Source organism: Muntiacus reevesi, chromosome 3 (assembly GCF_963930625.1).
Source record: "Muntiacus reevesi chromosome 3, mMunRee1.1, whole genome shotgun sequence".
NCBI classification, from domain to species: Eukaryota; Metazoa; Chordata; class Mammalia; order Artiodactyla; family Cervidae; genus Muntiacus; species Muntiacus reevesi.
The window spans coordinates 115568756-115587197 of NC_089251.1; the positions used below are offsets into that span (position 1 = coordinate 115568756).

General features: G+C 58.0%; 1 protein-coding gene across 4 annotated transcripts in view; it reads right to left on the minus strand.

Moving 5' to 3' along the window:
• The window catches only part of COL16A1 (collagen type XVI alpha 1 chain), a 51608-nt gene continuing 33166 nt past the window's right edge, over nucleotides 1–18442 (minus strand). For all 4 annotated transcript variants that reach the window (XM_065930283.1, XM_065930280.1, XM_065930281.1 and 1 more), the window contains 22 exons: nucleotides 17057–17110; nucleotides 16471–16524; nucleotides 15856–15909; nucleotides 14309–14353; nucleotides 14120–14173; nucleotides 13781–13816; nucleotides 13403–13465; nucleotides 10187–10258; nucleotides 9951–10004; nucleotides 9282–9326; nucleotides 9030–9074; nucleotides 8681–8734; nucleotides 8207–8260; nucleotides 6189–6239; nucleotides 5801–5890; nucleotides 4295–4330; nucleotides 3676–3720; nucleotides 2638–2826; nucleotides 2211–2277; nucleotides 1324–1500; nucleotides 1074–1151; nucleotides 1–356 (listed from right to left, as the gene is read on the minus strand). In XM_065930283.1, the coding sequence (XP_065786355.1) occupies nucleotides 154–356; nucleotides 1074–1151; nucleotides 1324–1500; nucleotides 2211–2277; nucleotides 2638–2826; nucleotides 3676–3720; nucleotides 4295–4330; nucleotides 5801–5890; nucleotides 6189–6239; nucleotides 8207–8260; nucleotides 8681–8734; nucleotides 9030–9074; nucleotides 9282–9326; nucleotides 9951–10004; nucleotides 10187–10258; nucleotides 13403–13465; nucleotides 13781–13816; nucleotides 14120–14173; nucleotides 14309–14353; nucleotides 15856–15909; nucleotides 16471–16524; nucleotides 17057–17110 (1620 nt within the window). In that variant the 3' untranslated portion in view covers nucleotides 1–153. The remainder of the gene's footprint in view (nucleotides 357–1073; nucleotides 1152–1323; nucleotides 1501–2210; nucleotides 2278–2637; nucleotides 2827–3675; nucleotides 3721–4294; nucleotides 4331–5800; nucleotides 5891–6188; nucleotides 6240–8206; nucleotides 8261–8680; nucleotides 8735–9029; nucleotides 9075–9281; nucleotides 9327–9950; nucleotides 10005–10186; nucleotides 10259–13402; nucleotides 13466–13780; nucleotides 13817–14119; nucleotides 14174–14308; nucleotides 14354–15855; nucleotides 15910–16470; nucleotides 16525–17056; nucleotides 17111–18442) is intronic.

Sequence of the window (18442 nt, forward strand, 5' to 3'; positions counted from 1 at the left end):
TGAGATTGCAGATAGTTTTATTTCTTTATTTATTGATAAAAAAATATTAATAGCAATTAAAAAAATCCCAAACATTCACAACCCGTCCAGAGTCCTATAAAGTTTGAGCCATTTGTTCCCAATGGAGTCCTTCATCTGATGGAAATGGTGATTTCAGCCGAAAGGCCCCTTCATGTTTTTCATGGACGGGTACTGTTCCTCCATTGGCATGGCCCCAAAGCAGTCAGAGGGGTTACAGTGGCCGGTCTTGCCCGGCGGGCCCATGGGGCCTGGGGGGCCAGGGATGCCAGGAATGCCTTGCTGGCCCATCGGCCCAGTCGCACCCATCTTTCCATACCCTGGAGGACCCTGGGGACCTAAGGCAGGAAGGATCAGAGAAGGGAAATCAGGAAACCCAGGTCATAAGAAAAGAAGAAATAACAGTCATGGTAAATAATAGGAATACCTTACATCTGATGACTATTTCTCCAGCTACACCATATTTTCATGAAGACTTGATCTGATCCTTACATTAACTGAACAGTAACGATAATACCACTGGCTAATTTTATCCACCTGCCAAGCAGAAGCCAAGTGATTTCTCTGCATTATTCATTGAATCGTCGCAACGATTCCATGAGAAGGGAACTATTATCTCATTTTGGAGATGAGGACACAGGCTCAGAGACGTCACACACCTGCTACGTGGTGAAGCTACATCTCAGAATCAGGCTATCAGACTTGAGTCATTTCTCTCTTAGGCTCGTCGAGGTAATATAGCCAGTAAGATGATGAGCGGGATCCGAGCCTGCATTCCCTGGCCCACAACATCCGACTCTCTTCCACTGTGTCATGCTAGCCCAGGTTAGAACTTGAGAACAGGCACAGGATCTCCCACCTAATTCTCAACACTCCTGCCCCCTCCCCACACACACATGACCTATAGAGTCTCTTCTACACAGTGCCATTACTATAAATGTTGGTTGATAGGCCTATGGTTATTTGAGACTCTACACAAGTATGTTATGGAAAGAACATCAAGAAAGGAGCTGTCAGCTGTTCCAGATTCAGTCTCAAAGACTGGCTTCTCCTACCTGGGGGGCCGGGGAGACCAATTTCTCCTGCAATGCCAACACCAACGTCTCCCTTTTCACCTTTGGTACCAGGCAATCCTGAAACAAAAGAAATAAGATAAGCGGTACCATCCTGGAGTAGAAAAATGATACACCTGGTCAGATTGTTTGAAACACACATATACACACAAATGCTATATTCACAACAGACCTCATGCAATGCTTCTCTGTGCCCCCAAGAACTAGGCATGTAACTGGAGGGCAGACCTACCTCTCATCCCGGGCAAGCCCTGCCGTCCTTCTCTGCCAATCTGACCGGGGAGTCCCGGTGATCCCGGGGAGCCTGGCCGGCCTGGGGGACCATCCTTCCCTGGGGGCCCTGGCCGCCCCGGAGCTGCTGCCATCTCCATGGGGAAGTGCATCCTGGAGGTGTAGTAAGCCATCCTCTCTGTAGGAAAGGACAGGGACAGGTCACAGAGCACCCCGGGGACTCGGAACAACAGGCTGCAGGCGTGGAGTCCAAGACAGCCGTTCTTCAGAGGGATGTCAGAGCAAGGAACGCACAGGTGGATCTCTTAAGTGGTCGCCTGTGCCATCACCCCCACATTGCTCCCCACAGTGATCCTCCTGAAGCCCAGATCTGATTCCAGCATCTCTTTTCTCCAGCAGCCTTCATTAATCCACCACCGCTTCAGAATAAAGTACAGACTCCTTGCTTGGCATTCAAGGTCTGCTTCCCAAGCAAGATGCCTAGCCCCTTCTGGAAGGGTCCATGCTTTCCCCAGTCCCTAGCTTATTGATGTTGGATGAACAAATCAACAGGAGAAAAAACTGAAAATGAAGCCACACCAGCCATCTTAATGCTGCTGCATGCCCCTCTATTTAGAGCTCACTCTCTGCAGACGCATTTGATATCAATTTTCTTGTCTGTCTCCTCTGCTTCAGTGGGGGCTTGGGGGGGACAGGAGGGAATCATTTTGTCTCTGAACAGAGCAGGTGAGAGGAAAGGCTGAAGTCTAATTGAACAGATGCCTGTAAGTGGGGGAGCGAGGTAAGTAGGGGGGTGGATACTTTAAGGGAAAGGAAGCTGGGGTGGGGAGAAGAAGCAGCTGGGAAGGGCGAACAGCACCCACTGCCAGCCAGTCAGCTGCCAATTACCATCAAACATTTTAATGATCTCTTGTCTGATGAACCTCTTGATTTCATCATAATTCACCATGTCTCCCTGAGGAAAGAGAAGAAACCTGCCTCAATCACACTTTCAAGTCTGGGGCTCATCTCTCCTGGGAATAGATTTCATGGGAATAAAGGATGGGAGGGGTGGGGAACAAAGGTCCCAGAAGCCTCCCACAGACACTGAAGCCAATGTCCTAACCCCCCTAAAGTGGAAGAAAACATTTTGTGCATCTTCCCGGGGAAACGGTCCCCAACCCCCTCCAGTCTCCCACACTGTTAAGAACCACCCATATGGGGGTCACGTTCTTCTTCTGTAGAGCATAAACAGGAGCTTCTAAAATGGTCCGCGCTCTACCTCGCATGCCTGCTCTGTGGGACCAGTGCCCCTGGCGGCCAGCCACCTCCTTACCATGGAGCCAGGCACCCCAGGCAATCCAGGGCTCCCCGCAGGCCCCGGAGATCCAGGGTGCCCTCTCTCTCCTGCAGGACCCGGCGGCCCCGCAGGTCCCATGGAGCCACTCTTGCCAGGCCCGCCAGGCATGCCAGCTCTTCCCTTCTCTCCTGCCTGGCCCTTCTGTCCTGAAGGTCCCGGGTCACCCTACAAGGACAGGAAGTCACACAGTCCAGCATTGCCAAGTAGTCAAGTTTATCTCACGGTGTCTCAGTGGTCTGCCCCCAGCATCTCCCTCTGGACCACAGCATCTTCACAGGTTGTCCCGTGTCTCTGCCCCCAAAGCAGTCCTTTTAAAGGATGGTTTTCATGTTCTTGCTCCCAGCTGAGAAATTTCCATGTCTCCCAACTGCCTTCAGCATAAAGGTTCAATTCCTCGGCCAGGCATTCCAGGCCATCATGATGGGGTCCTGACTACGTCTTCTCCAGCCTCGTTTTCCTGCCTGTGTGCTTCCAGGCACGCCTTGCTGGTTGTAATTCTGACTCAGCCATGTGTCTTAGTCCTCCCTGCCTGGAATGCCTTCCCTCTCCCAGTGTCCTCCTCCCACTCGGCTGTAAGGTCCCTGTTCTCTGGGCAGCCTCTCTGACATCCCAGGCTGGGCAGATTGCTCCCTCCCTCTGATTCCACAGCACTGCATCTAAAACCCAACAGGCTCCAGTGTAAATGTGACTGGACTAAGTGGGCACCGGGCCCAAGGCTAGGTCAGAAGGCCTGGAAGGTGAGAAAAGCCAAGCGGATGCTCTTGGAATGCATGCATGAATCAGTCAGGAGTGAATGAACACAAGGGTTCCATTCTTCCCACCATAGCTAAGAACCTTGGGGCGGCCCCAACATGAGAAGTCTTCAGAGACGAGGTTGCTCCAAGTTCCGCCCACTTCTCTTCCCTGCCCACTGGCCTTGCTGTGTCTCCTCCCCATAACTAAAGTCAGAGCTTCGGGCTGGGCTTCATCAACTCACGAGCTGCTCCTCTCAAACCCAGCCAGTGCCCAACTCACCTTTGGACCTGGGGGTCCATAGAGTCCCTGCTTTCCAGGGGGTCCCTAGAAGAAAGCAGAAGTCAGGGGTGAAGTCTGGGCAGCACCTCCAAACCATCCAGGGGGAACAGGTGTCATGAAAGGGCCTTCCAAAGCGTCAGGCCCCCAAACTGTCCTACTGGGTTCTGAGCGAGAAAGGACGAGAACCTCCCTGCCAAGAGCATGGCCAGCCTGAAGGGAGAATTATGTTTCCAGGGTGTGGCCCTTATGATTATGTTAGCTGGGTCCCTTGTCACAGACAGAGAGAGATGAGAAGTCAGAATGAAAGGGAGGGCCTGGCAAGAGCTGGTCCCCAGGAGATGTCTATTTGGACTTTATTATTATCATTGGCTTTTTTGGACCAGGTATATGGTTTAAAAGAAAAAAAAAAAGAGTGAAAAATAAAGTTCACTCTTATCCTTCTTCCTAGTCCCCAGTTCCTCTCCTGTAATAACAAGGGCACCAGTTGCCTGTATCTACATCCAGAGATGGTCTGTACATACAGGGAGCATTTACTGAGTGAATGAAGAGGGGTCAGGGCAAAGCCAGGAGCTAAAAGAAGCATCCCCGAGAGAAAACGAGAAGCCCAGCACAATAGTACCTCTTTGCCAGCTGCGCCATCCGCGCCGGGTTCACCCTGGGGAGCAGAGAGCAACGGAGCTTGTGATGAGCCCCAACCCAGCTTGGCATTTCACGCCTCACCTCGCCCACCAGGCGTGGCCAGCCCCCATTCCACCTAGGAGCCACAATCCTCCCCACCTCCCCCCGACCCTCTAGGCACAGGCTGTGGACACTCAGACCCCATGCCATGCCCCAGCCTGGCCCCGGCCACCCCCCGACTGAGCTCTGGGAGGGAAGAGCAGATTGCACCGGCCCTGCTCTTTGCTTGAGATCCTGGCATCTCGCACATTCCCTGGCTCTTGAGTGTATGTTCAGTGTTTGCTGAATGAAGGTTGTGAACCTGTGAACCTCTGTCCTTGATGAAGTCCCAGAGTTTGGCCAGGGCAGCCTCAGTGTCCACTCCTTCCCTGAGGCAGGAGAGACTGCCCCCTGGGCCCTGCCCATTTCTAGTGAGACGCTGGGGAAGAGGAATCTATGCTTGCAAGGCAACTGGCAGATTCGTCAGGGGACCCTGGAGGTTCTTAGCCTGTAGGCAGGAGGGACTGAGGACTGATGGGACCTGCTTGCCCAGGGTCCATGGCAGGAGTCAGAGGAGTAGGTGGCAAGACTCGGGCCTCTTGGCAGATGGACTGGAGTCATCCACTCCGTTCCAGGGCACCAACCCCAGACGCATTGCTCTTGCCCCCCAGAAGGAAGTCCGCTTGGGTGGAAAGCACCCCGGCCTGGGGGCTAGGAGCCCTGGGTCCCTGCCCCAGCCCCCCGGGAGACTTTTCATCCCTGAGCCTGGCAGTCAGTTCCACGTGATGTGGTTCACCGGTCTGGAACCTCTGAAAGAGAGAGTATCACAGCGTGGCTCCGGACCCAAGTTCTAGAGTCAGGCAGCCTCTTAATACTCAATAGCTGTGTGACTCTGGGCAACCTACTCAACCTTGCCGAGCCTTGGTTCCTTCATCTGTAAAACGGGGACAATCAGACCTACTAAATAGGGTTGCAGTATAGATTGAATGACAGCATGTCAAGCATGTGGTTACTATTCAGCCCAGTGTCAGGGACCAGTGTATCACAGCTCTGGGTGTACACGCAGACACTAAGGAGTGGTTTTGGAGTTACTGAGAGAGCTCCAGCAATAACACTGCGTTTGGGTGCCTGACGTGTACAGGTTTTCTGTGCAACCAACAAGCTCCTCTGGGGAGGGGACAGGGGTGGAACAGGGAGAAGTTTCCCCATCCGACACCTCGAGGAGGGACGTGCACGTGGGTGCTAGGTCAGAGGCAGCCGTCTGCCGCGTGGCTGGCCCAGCGCTGGCTTGTACAGCCTGCCCTTTATTCCAAATAGGATGCGATCCTCGGGCGCAAGCTCCAAGCCGCCATCGTGGTGCTGAACACCTCTCCTTCCCCAGAGACCCCTGAAGTGCAGGGCTGTGTGCAACTGACAAAGTCCACTGGCCCTTTCCCCTGGGGCTGTGCCCTAAAAGGTGGGGTCTTACCGGGGGCCCAGGGTGTCCAGGGGGGCCAGGCTGGCCTGGAAGACCTAAAAGGCCCCTTTCTCCAGTGGCTCCACGGTCTCCTTTCGGGCCCTAGAGAAAGAGTTGGAGATGGCGGGAGGGAAGAGTGAACCCCACAGAGCCAGAGGCAGACACTGCGCACGAGGGACCCTGTCCTCCAATTCTGAGGCTCCAGAGGGGGAGGTGGCACTGCCTGAACTTGGGGAAGGACCCTGGGGTAGCCTCCAGGCCTCTCTGAAGGTCTTCACCCCGAGCCAGTTAGGGAGACTGGCTGGAGGCAGGAGAGGCCTACAAGAGGGAAGGAGGGGGGATGGGGACATGCAGGGACAAACACGAGGGGGAGGGGCCCTAGGAGGAGCAGGGCACTCACCACTGCAGAGATCCCAGCTGGGCCTGGCTGGCCTGGAGGCCCCGGCGGCCCCTAAAGGGAGACGAAGTCAGTGGGTTGGAAAGAGGCTCCCGTAACGAGGCCCCGGGAGGCGGCGGGGGACCAACCGCAGGAACAAGCCCTGAACTTGGTTACAGCAGCTCCATCCTGTTCCCTGAGCCTTCCTTCCATCTGCTCTTGCATTTGATCTGTGTCTGGGGATCCCTGGGCACAGAGGATGCTCACACCTGCCGCTTGCCGAGTGGTACAACTGGGGCCTGCGCTGAGGGGATGATCTGGGAGCCAGAACCAAGCGCAAGGGAGTGAAGTACACGGCACGTGGGCCTGGATGTCTTCTGAGGACCCCCAACAGCCCCCACCCAGCCGCCTTCCTTCTGTCCTGTGGGGGGAGCAGAGACCAGGAGCTTGTCTCTGTGCGGAGAGAGGTGAGGGACAGGGGCTCTGCTCCAACCCCAACATCCTCGCAGGTAAGCCCCAAGTTCCCTGGTCCCCTGCCGCTCACCATCACTGGGGGTGACGAGCCTCAACTGCACGGGGGGGGGGGCTCCCACCTGCCCCATCTCTCCACATCCCGCCCTGGAGGCCCGGCTCACACATCACCTCCCTGGTCAGAGCGACACTTCCTCTGAACCTGGGGGGCACACGGGTCTCTCTCGGAACACTTCCCTCTGTGCTCACAGATGGAAAGTTCTGGAGGCGGGGGCTCTGTTCTACTCATCTGAAGCCTTCTAGGGCAGGAGTGGCCAGCCCTCAGCAGGGGACTGAGTTGGATGGACAGAGGTGGGAAGAGGAGCCCTGCACACCCCAGCCCCCTAGTGAGTCTCCACAATTCATCTCTAATGTGGAGGTGGGGAGGGGGACAGGGCTAGACCTGGGGTCCCCAGTGCAAGGTCGCTGGACCCCTTGAGAGCCATATAAACAGTGATGAGGCCCCAAGAGTTCTTGTTGTGGGGTCCTGATCTATTTTTAACATTTCCAAAAGCCTTCTGGAAAGCATACGGCCAGTGTATTCCCTCCTCTCTGGAACCCCACCAGCCCGGAGCTGTCACACTGATCAAAGGCGCCCATTGGCAGTCATCTGCGTTACAGATGCGTCAAGGAGAAGGGAAAGCCATTATTTCATAAACCTCCTCTCCAAGTCACCCTTTCTCAGTAAACACACCACCCACTCACCCGGCTGCCCGAGCCAAACAGGAGTCATCCTCAATTCCTCTCCTCCTTCTGCCGCCTCCTGCCCCTTTGCCATCTGGGTCATTAGCAAGTCCTCTACCTCCAAACACTTGTGGGGTCAGTCCATCCGCTCCACCACTACCATCCATCCGTCCATGACATCTCTGCTTCCACTTGCATGTTCCGCTCCTCCTGCCCTGAGGTCCTCCACCATCTGCACCACAACCTCTTCCAGCTCAGCCTTCCCGTCCCCACTCACGCCCTCCTCAAACTCCACTCCCCCGTGCCCTGCCTGTCTCATGCTCTCTGTAGCAGCTACACCCCTGCCTGAACACTTTTCCTCCAGTTGGCTCAATAGCTGGCTCTTGCATGTTATTTGGGCCCCTGCTCAAACACCACTTCTCCAGGGAAGTCGCCTCCCAGCCCTGCCTAGGACATCACATCACCGCCTGGTCCCTCCGCACTCATCAACATGTTGTGTCCATGTGGAAGTTCTGGGATCGGGGGACCTTTCTACCTCACTCATTGCCGTAGCCCAGGGCTTGGAACAGTGCCTGGCATGGAGCAGGTGCTCACTAATTACTTGTTGAATAACCGAATGATCTTTGTTTGATAAGCAAACTCGAAAGTGCCCAGAAAATACGACAATGGCGCAGAGCCGGGGAACTGCTGGATGGGGTGAGCCCAGAGCCCCTTCTGGTTCTGCATGGCTGGTGCTGCTCCTGCAGTCAGTTCTTTCAAGTCACCATCAGCTTGCCCACCACCACCACCACCCAGCCCAATGCGATCCAAACTCTTAGAGAGACAGAGGCTAAAACAGGTCAACTCACAACATGGCCGGGGGGGCCGGGTCTTCCCTGGGGTCCCATGGCACCAGGCTCACCCTGCAGGAGCCAGAAAGAGGAAGAAGTGACATAGAAACAGACTTTACACAGGCTATTAGGTAGGAGAGGGTTGAGCAGAGCAGATGAGACACACCACCGGTCAGAGGAACCACGCCGAGCCCTGGCCTCTAGGTCTAAGCCCTAGGGGACCAGCCCTACCCGTGAGTATGGTTGGAGGGGGAAGCGGAGACCAGGCCTTTGTAGGTTAGTGACCCAGCAGTGACCCCATAGGGAGGGGAGCCAGTTATAAGCCCTAAGAGGGGAAGGTGAAGATGTGCAGAGTTGGGGAAAACCTTCCCCAGAAGGCCAAGCAGAGGAGGCAGCCACCTTGCCAGTGAGGAGGGAGGAAGTGGCAGCATTCAGGACTCAGCAGAACCCAGGGCTGTCTAAAGGCAGCATGCATAGACCCCGGGCCCTTACCTCTGCTCCGGGCCGGCCACTGCTGCCCGGGGGGCCTGGCTTTCCACAATCACCCTGGAGGAGAGAGGGGTATTTGGGGCTCACCAGATCTCCACTTGGCTTTGCCACCACAACTGACCCCACATCAGAGGGGTCCTGCCACATGCCCCCACTCTGATGCCCTTAGGCTGGCAGATGGCAAAGCCCTGACCCGGTCCGCCAGGCACCGGTGGCCTCAGAAGGCCTGGAAGCTGGAATGGCATCTCAGTCAAGGGTCAAGTGGCCTGTCCACTCCAGCTGCCATCTGCCCAGGGTCGAGCCTTGAGAAGAGCCGAGAAAACCTGGCTGGCGGAAGTCACCAGGTCCTTACCTTCGGTCCTGGGAGGCCGGGATGGCCGGGTTTTCCCTTGAAGCCCTGGAAGAAAAAGCAGGAGCTGCCACATCCCTCGCCTCAAGCAGAGACCACTTCCCACTCCTCCCTCCCTGGGTCAAACAAGTCAAACCCATCCAAAGTCATAACTCAGTCTCCAAGGGACGTGGATGTGAGCTGCCCCACCCACCAAGGCACCTGCCCAGGTTTGGAACCTCCCAGTTCCCAGCCCCTTCCTACAGCTCAGCTTACCGGGGGTCCCATGAGTCCGGGAGGGCCAGCAGGACCGGGGTCCCCCTAGGGAAAGAGGCCAGGGGCACAGAGACAGGAGCTTTGTCCAGTTTGCACCCACTTATTCACCACTGTCTCCCCCTTTCTTCAGCCCCTCCCCCAGCTCTCCCAGGATGGAGGGTTTGTCACGTGGGGCTTGGCCTCTGACTTGGCTGTGCACCCTGACTGAATCCTGGCCCCTCTCTGAACCTGTGTTCCTTCCTTTGGGTACAGAAGGCAGTTGACCTGGATGCTCTGCCCTTCGCCATGGCCCCCTCCTTTTCAGATGCCCCAGCAAAACCAGGCACGAGGAGCCAGGGCTGCTCAGGTCCTTCCATGTCTGCAGCCTATTCCTTCTGATACCCAGCCTAGTTTCTTAGTTGACTGAGCTTCTGGGTATAAATGTACTGCCTTCACTGCCTGCCAGCGCATCCAACCTGGTTAAGGCGGACCAGAAGAATGGAGAAACCAGGGCTCTGGGGCCATCAGAGACGTGGGGTGTGGTGCAAAGCAGACTGAGGGAAGGCGGGGGCACCTCCTGAAAGCAGTATGGGGGATGAGATTCGACTCCCTTCACCAGGGTTCCCTTGGCTTTGGCTCTTGTGGAAGGAAGGAGAAGGAGGGGGGTGCCCTCCTGGGCCCACGTCTCACCCTCAAGCCAGGTTTGCCGTCCTTCCCATCCAGACCATCCAGACCGGCGGGGCCCTGGAAACGAGGAAGAGGCATTTCTGCATGTTGCACAGGAGCCCTCGGAGGTAGGAGCCTGACCAGCTCTGCCACCCTCTCCACCCCATCCACCCCTCATCCCACTCCGACCCCTAAACACACATACACACACACACACACACACACACACACACCCATCTGTCAGGCTGGGATACACTCACCTGAATCCCGGGAGATCCTGGTGGTCCAGGGGGGCCAGGCAGACCTGATGGGCCTCGAATCCCTTCACTGCCCTGGAAACGAGCCCCCCAACAAAGTCAGCAGGACCTTGTCCCTCTCCCTCCCCTGGACACACCAGCAGGAGAAGGGACCCTGGGCCACAGGCGCTGGTGGCTACTAGACTCAGGACAGCTGACTTCAAATCCCACTTCGGTTCTGGTCTAACTGGCTGTATCCCACATACCACTTGCCCAAGAAGATCTGTCTTCATCTGCAGAGCATCCCCCTTTCTGCACTGCTCCACGAGGAAGGGACAGAGCCTGTTCAGTCCAGCACCTTCCCCAGGGCTGACCCGGGGCTGGCCTGGCAGGTGCTCGGTAATGCAGACTGGGCCTCTGATCCCCCAGATGGAACGAGGGTGGCTCCTGTCCCCGAGGAGCTCACAGTCCAGTGAGAGTCACAGACCCACGACAACCACGGGCAATGCAACAGTCCCTGTGCTCTGTGAGTCAGGGGCCCTGGGTGTCCAGAAGGGAACTGGGCGCTCAGAAGAGGGCACAGCTCACCCTGCCGGGGGTGGGGGGTGGGGGTCAGGGAAGGTGTCACAGAAGAGTCTGCGGGCACTGGGTTCTGAAGGGTGGCTGGGATTTGGGCTGGCAGAGAAGGGGGAAAGGGCGTGCCACTGGGGACTTCAGAGAAGGATAAAGGTTTGGAGCGGGTGACATGCCTGGTCTAGCCAGGGTGTCTGGGGAGCCTGTATGATGGGGACGGAGGGAGGGGAGAGGGGGCTGGAGGAGTTAGATTGGGGGAGGACACTGTACTAGATTTTATCAAATGGACTAGTGGCTTTGAAACTACTTCTCAGGGCCTGGGGGCTCCTGGAGGACCTTGGAGGGGCTGGGGGCACAAAGTGGAGACCCAGGGGCGGGACTCCAGACCCCTACCCCTAGCTTAGCCAGAGCAGCTCCACTTGCATATTTGTTTATTAAGATTTTTTTTAACATGGACCATTTTTAAAGTCTTTATTGAATTGGTTACAATATTGCTTCTGTTTTATTTTTTGTTTTTTTCGGGAGGAGCCCAAGGCATGTGGGATCTTAGCTCTGCCACCAGGAATCTAACCCACACCCCCTGCATCAGAAGGTGAGGTCTTAACCATTGGACTGCCGGGCAAGTCTGTTTTATAGATTTGAGCATTCACATGAGATTCTGTGTGGCAAAAAGCCTTGTGGTGGTGGTTTAGTTGCTAAGTCGTGTCCAACTCTTGCGACCCTCATGGACTGCAGCCTGCCAGGCTCCTCTGTCCATGAGATTCTCCAGGCAAAAATACTGGAGAGGGCTGCCGTTTCCTTCTCCAGGGGATCTTTCCCACCCAGGAATCGAACTTGGGCCTCCTGCATTGCAGGCAGATTCTTTATCAACTGAGCTATGAGGGAAAAGCCTTGGGGACTACAAAATAAAGCCTGAAAAACACTGCTACAGACACTGGGGCGCCACTGACAGTTCAAAGCAGGGGCAAAGGTGGGGGTGAATGTGTGAATTAGAATGTTTATCGGAGAAGGGAGGGCGAGGCAGGCAGCTAAGTTTGGGGGTGGTGCTGGCAGCATTTCCCCAGGGGGAAGAGGCTGGCACCCTGGAGCAGTCAGTGGCTGTGGGCCTCGCCAAGCGGAAGGGCTCCAGCCAGAGACCCCTTGGGAGGGGGCCGGGGGAGAGAGCTTCGGGTGGTACTGCAATGCCACCAGCTACCAGGAGGGGTCAGCACAACCCCAGGAAATGGCGGCCCCGCAGGGAGTCAAGCTGGAGAACCGCTGGCCAGAGGTTTGGGAGCCGACAATGACTGGCCTAAGGAGAGCAGGCAGCCCTGGATACAGAGCCTGCGTGGAAGATTCTGGCAGGGGCCGCCACCCAGGTGAAGGGAGGTGGAACCCGCCACTGCCTCAACCACGGCTGATCCGGGAGGCAGCAAGCGTGTGGGGGTTCTCCTGAGTGGGGCCGGGGATGGGGGTGGGTAAGTCTTAGCTCTTGGGCTGTCTTGCTGTGCACCCTGGAATAATGGGGGCATTCCAGGACTGCCCCCAGCATCCCAGGGCCTTTCAGCATTCTCTGGGCCTCATTTCTTCACCTGAACAGTGAGAACCTGTTCAGACCAAGGTGGCCCCTTCTAGGAGTCCTTTCCAGCTTTCAGAGGAAAGAGGCTCCCCACGAGGCTACAGACCTCCTGCCCCTCCCTCTGGGCCGTGATCCTCCCATCCCAACCTCACAGGTCGATTCCGGGCCTCCTGACACCGCCCGCCTGTCACATCTGGAGAAGCCCAGAAGGCGGTCTGAGTCAGGGATGTCAGCCTCCAGACCAAAGCCAGCGGTGGTTTAGATGCTAAGTCGTGTCCGATTCTTGCAACCCCATGGACTGCAGCCTGCCAGGCTCCTCTGTCCATGGGATTCTCCATGGCAAGAATACTGGAGTGGGTTGCCATTTCCTTCTCCAGAGGATCTTCCTGACCCAGGGATTGAACCCAGGTCTCCTACATTGCAGGCAGGTTCTTTATCCGCTTAGCTACGAGGGAAGCCCTGAAGGCCAAAACCAAAAGCAGAGCTAGTCCCAAAGCCAAACCCAGGGATGGCCAGTGTGGGCGCTCCCCGACTGCTGCTCCTTCCCACCCTTGTCACCAGGTCACAGGCCATGCCTTCCCTCTTTGGCCATTGGGGACGCCCTGAGCCTGGCTCCCCCGGAGGCCCATTCCCCTTTTCTGCTGTTGTCAGACCCAGGAGGCAAATGCCCAGAGCTCCTCCCGTTGCTGGGTGGGGGGTTCCCAGTCTTGGCTGTGCTTCCCTCAACTCCTTGCCCTGCCCTGGAGGAGCTGCAAGCTGGTCCGGGCCAGCCTGTCACATTCTAGTGGGCCACCTCGCACTACACCCCTCTGCCTCCTCCCTAGCCACCCTCTCCCACTGGGAGAGGTGCAGAGCTTGGTGGTGCAGAGGCCAGCAGGCATCTTGGGCTCAGCCCTGGGGACCCACTGGTCTGCCCTGGCCCTGTTGCCCTACAGCAGTTGCTGGGCCCATTCTCGAGTCTCTTTGCCCATCCTGGCTGTAACTGAGCCAGTCCTTGAATTTCTGAAGGCCTGATACTGGGTGTGGGGGGGGGGGGGAGTGGGCAGACAGGGGCTAGGAGCTGCATGGCTCAGATCTGTGAGTGTGGCCAACTCGGGGGTCCTGCTCACCTTCTCCGCTTGCGGGCCGGGTGGGCCAGGTGCTCCCGCTTTGCCTGGGAATCCAGGGGGACCCTAAACCAACAAAGGAGCAGGCAGGGATGAACACGGGCTGGAAAGGAGCTCCGCTTCCTTCTTCCTCCTGAGTGTGCTTTACCAGTTGTATTAACGTTATGCATTTTTTTGACTTCCGGCCTGCTGGGCTGCTGGGGCCCACCCAGGAGGCCTTGCTCTCCGGGTCCCTGTTCCTGGAATCAGGCCTGACCACCCAGGCCGTTCCTCCTCCTGGGCCTTCCTCCCTCCCCTCCCCATGCCCACCCTCACGCAGCCTGGCCTGCCCCTGCCAGACTGGGAGCACACCGACAGAGCTGGCTTTGTGTCTGCACTCACCGGGGGGCCTGGAAAGCCGGGCTGGCCTTGGAATCCCTGGGGGAAGAAAGCAAGGGGCAGTGTGCTGCGCCACCCTCTCTACAGCCTGGCTGCCCAGGTGGAAAAAGTGACACGGTGAGTCCTGGGGCCTTGTCCTTCACTCTGCCCCCAGAGGCCGGCAGGTGAGGCTCTGGGCATGAGGTGAGAGGTTACAGCTCAAGGATGGTGGAGGCTGGGAGGCGACAGCTGGTCCCCACCCCCATACATAAGAGTGACCACCAGGGAGAGGCCCCCTTCCCTGCCTCCCCCCAGCCCTTCACAGTGGTCAGAACAACCAGCGAGGTCCCTGTCTCCACTCACCTGGTCTCCTTTCTCACCCGAGCTTCCTTGGGGTCCTCGCTCTCCTCGGGGACCCTGTTGCCAACCACAGAGAACAATGCATCTGGAACCCCCAGATGCAACCTTCCCATGCAACCGTCCTGTCCCCAGGCCCCAGGGCAGGATCGGGGATTCTCATGTCCACATCCCCCTGTCCCCTTCCTCACTCACCGCTGGGCCTGGGGGACCTGGGAGGCCTTCAGATCCTGGTGGGCCCTGCTGACACAAAGGAGCAGAATCAGTCGTTCTGACACGGGGGGAGGGGGCAGATCAGGGCTGGGGGCAGGGGATGGCACAGGGCAGAGGCAGGGATGTGGGCGGAGGCCCTTCCAAGCTGCAGGACTCCTCTCCGGGGTCTGTTCGGCCGCCCCTTCCCTTGCCTGAGCTACTGAACCAGCCTCTTAACTAGTTCTGCCACCTCTTAGTTCACTTTAAGAGCCAGCTCCTCTTCTTCAACACAGCTCTGATTTTAACACCTTCTTGCTCCCACACCCTCCATGGCTCCCCTCCGTCAACCGAACGCTGAGTTTTGAGGCATCCTGTGATCTGATACCAACCACCCTTTCCTGCTTCACTTCCCTCTCCTTTTCTTATCTTCTGCCTGGCTTGGTCAGACTGCCGTTCCCTGAATACTATACATTCATACCACTGACTGGCCCCTCTACCTAGAATTCTGTCATCCCTTATCCTTTCCAGGTCTCTTGAAACCTTATCAAATCATCTATGGCTTCAATCTGATCCAGGGGTGCCCCCCACCCATGGGCTCACCCTCGGGTTCCCCAGCAACTATATGTCTTCCCCCACCCCCGACCCTGAAGCCCCACTCAAGGCTCAGTTCCAATGCCACCCCCTTAGAGGGGCCTCCCTAACCCTCTGTCTACAGCATCCTGTTCATGGCTCCAGCTTGATTTTTTTCCACCAGTCCCATCTCTCCTAATTTATATGTATCTGTTTATTCATCTGTTATCTGCTTGTCCCACTGGAACTTGAGCTCCCTGAGGGCCAGAGGCCCAACTGCCTGTTTTATCCATCAAGGCATCTTCAGAACAGAGCCTGGCACCTAGAAGGCCCCCCCCTGAGAAATATGTTATTGAATAAAGGCACAGCTGGGGTTTACAGCAGCCTACCTGGCCTCACCAGCGGCTGTGGGTGGGCGGCATGAGTGATGGGGAAGGGAAGACAAAGGTTTGGGGAGGCTGGAAACAAACAGGGTTGGGTTCAAGTCCAGCCTCCGCCCTAATTCCCTAACTAGCTGCAGGACCCTGGGTGAGCTGTGTCACTGCGGGGGCTACCACTGATGACCTGTGCTCAGGGTGGGTCTGGCACACTGGCTGTGACGGCTCTGGGTGGCCTGGGACAGGCCTGGAGGCAGCGGGGTCCAGGGTCTCGGGCTGGCTCTCCAGCCTGTGGGCGTGGGGGTGGGAGGAGGTCCCCTCTTCCAGGCAGCCCCTCCAGCCATCTCCGCTAAACCTGGCGCGATCCTCCTCCTCGCAGCTGCCGCCCCCGCAGCAACCAGCCGGCAGCGCCGACTGCTTGAGACGCAGCTGGAGGATTCAGGGGGCTGGGAAGCTGGGGTCATGTCTCGCGTTCACCGGGCGGCTGGGAAGCTCTCCAGGCGGCGGCAGCGGAGGAGGAGGCGGCGGGCGGGAAGGGACCAGCCATTTGAAGCCCTTCCTCCCGCCCCCGCGCGCGCTGGGGAGCAGCACTCCGGTACTCACCGATTCTCCCTTCTCTCCCGGGGAACCCGCGTAGCCTCGCTCCCCCTTGATGCCCTGACAGGCAGCAAAGAGAGAGGGAATTAGCTCCGCGGCCCGCCGATGGGAGGGGTGGAGACTGCAGCTGGCACCCAGACTGGCACTTGGGCGCAGATGGCGCCCAGGAAGAGGCTGGGAACCAGTGGGGCGGGGTGCTCTCGGAGCGGGAGCGCGGCTCCGGGGAAAGGAGGTGGGGGGGTGGTCATGTCTACCGAACTCTGGCCTCCGCAGGGTCTCCCCAACTTTCCCTGCCCCTCCCCACCAGACAGCCTTCAATCCTCTCCCAGTCTGGGAGGCTCCGGGTGCTCTGAGCCGCTGGTCCCTGATATGTAGCGACTCCAGTGGGTCCCCCCAAAGCAGAGAGGTGGGCCAAGTCCCACTCCCAAGGGGGCTTATATGGCCGGGGGAGGGGAGGGGGGGGAGGTTGGTCTCTGAATGGACAGCCTGGCAGGAAACACCAGCTGAAATGCTGATAGAGGAGGAAGCCCACAGGCTGCCCAAGCCTGGCCCTGTTCTGACCACCACCCCTGGGCACCCGGACCACCCACCTCTGCCCCCGCCCAGGGCCTGCTTACTCACAGGCAGTCCTGGGGGGCCCATGGCTCCTGGGTAACCAGGTTGCCCTGGAGGACCCTGCAAAGAAAGGGAGACATGATGGACCAGCCCCTCAACATTTCTGTCCCCCCCCCCCCGCCCCGGGTAAGAGGGCGGCCAAGGCCAGCCGGTCTGCAGTTGGCCCTCAGCAGGCACCAGTCAGCCCCCGGGACAGCCACCACCTCAAGCCATATCCCCTAGGCCAGCTTCCCTCGGTGGAGGCCACCTTCAGAGGCCTGGACCCTGGGGGGAAGAGCCGAAGGAGGAAACCCCGGGGCAGCCGATGAGGAGGACCGGAGTCGGGGAGTGGAAGGGGCAGGCTCAACCCTGCAGGAAGAGGGAGGGAGGAAGCCCCCGGGGACGGGGGTGTTTGCCCCTAACAGGAGTGAGGGCACCTGGAGATCGGCTTCCTTGGATCCTGAGGGCTTGTGAAGATCCCAGTGCTGAGGGATTCAGGGCTGAGGGGCAGAGAGTTTCACCTCCCATCTTCCACTTGACAGCCATCCCAGGGGGCCCAACCCATCTCCCCAGGCTCTTCATCTGTCGCCACCCCGCTGCCGCCTCCTCTTACCGGCTCCCCCTTCTCTCCCGTCAGGCCCCTGAGGCCTCGCTCTCCTTGAAGACCCTTGAAGAGAAAAATCATGAGAAACTGCAGGGGAGGGCAGTCCCCACCCAGCCCTTGCCTCCTCCCCACGGCCCCGCAGCCCTCTGTTCCCATTCTAGGCAAAGGTGGGGGGGTGGCTGCTGGTGGCCCCCAGAGTGTCCCCGGCAAAGTGACCATAGGGGGTGGACCCAGAAGGGGAGCACTGTCAGAGGTACAAATTCCCACATACGGGTGCCTCTCAGGAGCGGGGGCCCCCACGACGGGCCACCCGAGAGATACACCCACCCGGGCCGGTGACGCTCAGAAGGCACTTCTCAGGTGACTGTCATTGGTTGGCCCTACTGTGACCACTGTCTGGGGCGGACCTTTAGGAGGGTGACACATGTGCTCCCTCCGAGGGGCAGCTGTCAGCAGAGGTGTTCCTAGAGTGCTCCCCACCAAGATGTAGCACCTGATGCCAGACACTTACCTGTCCAAGCCCTGCCCCCACCCCCCACCCCAGGCAAAAATCAACTTCCTTTAGGGATGCTGGGGAAGGACTCAGGAAGGCTCCCTCCAGAACAGTCCCTATCTTTTTGGGGATATCCATTGCAAAGTAGAGTCCCCATCCCTCATCCTCAACCTGGACTTCGTAGATGCAACACACCGTTAAGGGGCCAGGTCTGCCCCTTCTCCCTCATGCCTTCCAGAGATGCGGCGCCCAAACCTTTCCACGACACAAGACAGATGGCTAGACGGACAGATGGCCCCTCCACCCAAGCAAGCAGAAACAAACAAGGTCCGGCCAGGATGAGGACGTGGGGACAGATGGAGCTGTGACAAGGAGGGGCCCTGCTCCCTGAGCCGCCATCACCAGCCCTGGGAGGAGAGGAGCCGACCCCAGGAACATGAAGTCCGACAAAACAGGAGGTTAGTTTCCATGACCCAGGAGGGAGCAACAGTGAGGATGAGAATGACTTAAACGTACTTGTGATGATGACGAAGGCAGAGCAATTAACGACACCGGGTGGAAGGAGGTGGCCAAGACCCTGGGCAGGAGGGGCAGGGCCCCGTGACACCCGGAAACCCTGCTGCTGGCATCACATGCCCAGCCTCAGAGCAGACTTGGCCCGGAGCCAAAGAAGAAGAAGGGAAGAGGAGGAAGCTTCCTCTAGGATGATGGGAAAGGTTGCAAGCGTGGCCGCCTTGAAATCCCCGGGGCGCCTCTGGACCAGCCCCGCCAAGCAGCAGGGCAATGAACCCGTGCCAGCCTGCAGTGTGAAGCCCTAAAGCTTTGGCATCTCTGCCGGGCTCTGTGCCAGGCGCCTGGCAGTGCCCCAAGAACTACTTTCAGCAAATCTTCAGTCAACACCA